Source organism: Acanthisitta chloris, unplaced genomic scaffold (assembly GCF_000695815.1).
Source record: "Acanthisitta chloris isolate BGI_N310 unplaced genomic scaffold, ASM69581v1 scaffold19477, whole genome shotgun sequence".
Classification (NCBI taxonomy): Eukaryota; Metazoa; Chordata; class Aves; order Passeriformes; family Acanthisittidae; genus Acanthisitta; species Acanthisitta chloris.
Genome location: NW_008682252.1, coordinates 5,236 through 6,171, shown reverse-complemented (window position 1 = coordinate 6,171; position 936 = coordinate 5,236). Strand labels below are relative to the sequence as shown.

The 936-nt window shown below is 58.1% G+C and overlaps 1 protein-coding gene across 1 annotated transcript in view; it reads left to right on the top strand.

Annotated features, from left to right (window-relative positions):
- The window catches only part of LOC103805800 (protein kinase C and casein kinase substrate in neurons protein 1-like), a gene marked incomplete at its 5' end in the record, with an annotated part of 3,670 nt that overhangs the window by 847 nt on the left and 1,887 nt on the right, over positions 1-936 (top strand). Inside the window, 3 exons of the mRNA XM_009078463.1 lie at positions 117-272; positions 612-786; positions 819-866. Coding sequence (XP_009076711.1) covers positions 117-272; positions 612-786; positions 819-866 — 379 coding nt within the window. The remainder of the gene's footprint in view (positions 1-116; positions 273-611; positions 787-818; positions 867-936) is intronic.

The following is a 936-nucleotide window of genomic DNA, read 5'->3' as shown; positions in this document are numbered from 1 at the left end:
TGGCTCTGTGTGCCTGCCCCAGGCTGGGAGAGACAGGTGGCAGCTCCCTGCAGGCAGAGGGGTGGGTAGGGAGCTGTGACTGCTACTCTGATGTCCCTTCCCTCTCCTCCCCACAGCTGGAGACAGCCAAGAAAGCCTACCACCTGGCATGCAAGGAGGAGAAGCTGGCGATGACCCGGGAAGCCAACAGCAAGGCAGATCAGTCCAACACTCCTGAGCAGCAGAAGAAGCTCCAGGACAAAGTGGAAAAGTGCAAGCAAGACGTGCAAAAGGTGCAAGCTGCGGTCCTTGTGCCAGGCTCACGAGGCATTGGACAGGGGAAATGTCCACCACGCCCCTTTCCCCACCATCCATTCCCGTTTTCCCATCCCTAGTCTCCTGTAGAAGGGTAAGGACTTGCAGGCAGTGCTCAGGGGAGTGTGAGCAGGGCTGGGATTTAAACCCTCTTACTGTGGCAAAATCTCCTGCAACAAGGCTGACTCCACCCACAGATGCTCTTGGCTTAATCTGGGCTCCCCAGCCTGGTGACCCCCAAACTAGACCTCTCAGCACCCAGAAACAACCTCTGAGGTGCTCGAGGTACAACCAAGGTCCCTCCTGCACCTTTGCAGACTCAGGAGAAGTATGAGAAGGTGCTGGACGAGCTGAACAAGTGCACCCCACAGTACATCGAGAGCATGGAGCAGGTCTTTGAGCAGTGCCAGCAGTTTGAGGAGAAGAGGCTCAACTTCCTCAAGGAGATGCTCCTGGATATCAAGAGGCACCTGAACCTGGCCGAGAGCAGCAGGTAGGGAGAGGGGATTCCGACCAACACGATGGTCACCAAGAGGTGCCACAGCAGGCTCAGCCCAGTGCCTTGGAGGAGGTGTCACAACCTGGGCAGTCCCTGCCCCAGGGCACCCCACCAGGCCCACCCACAGCCCCTGACCCACATCA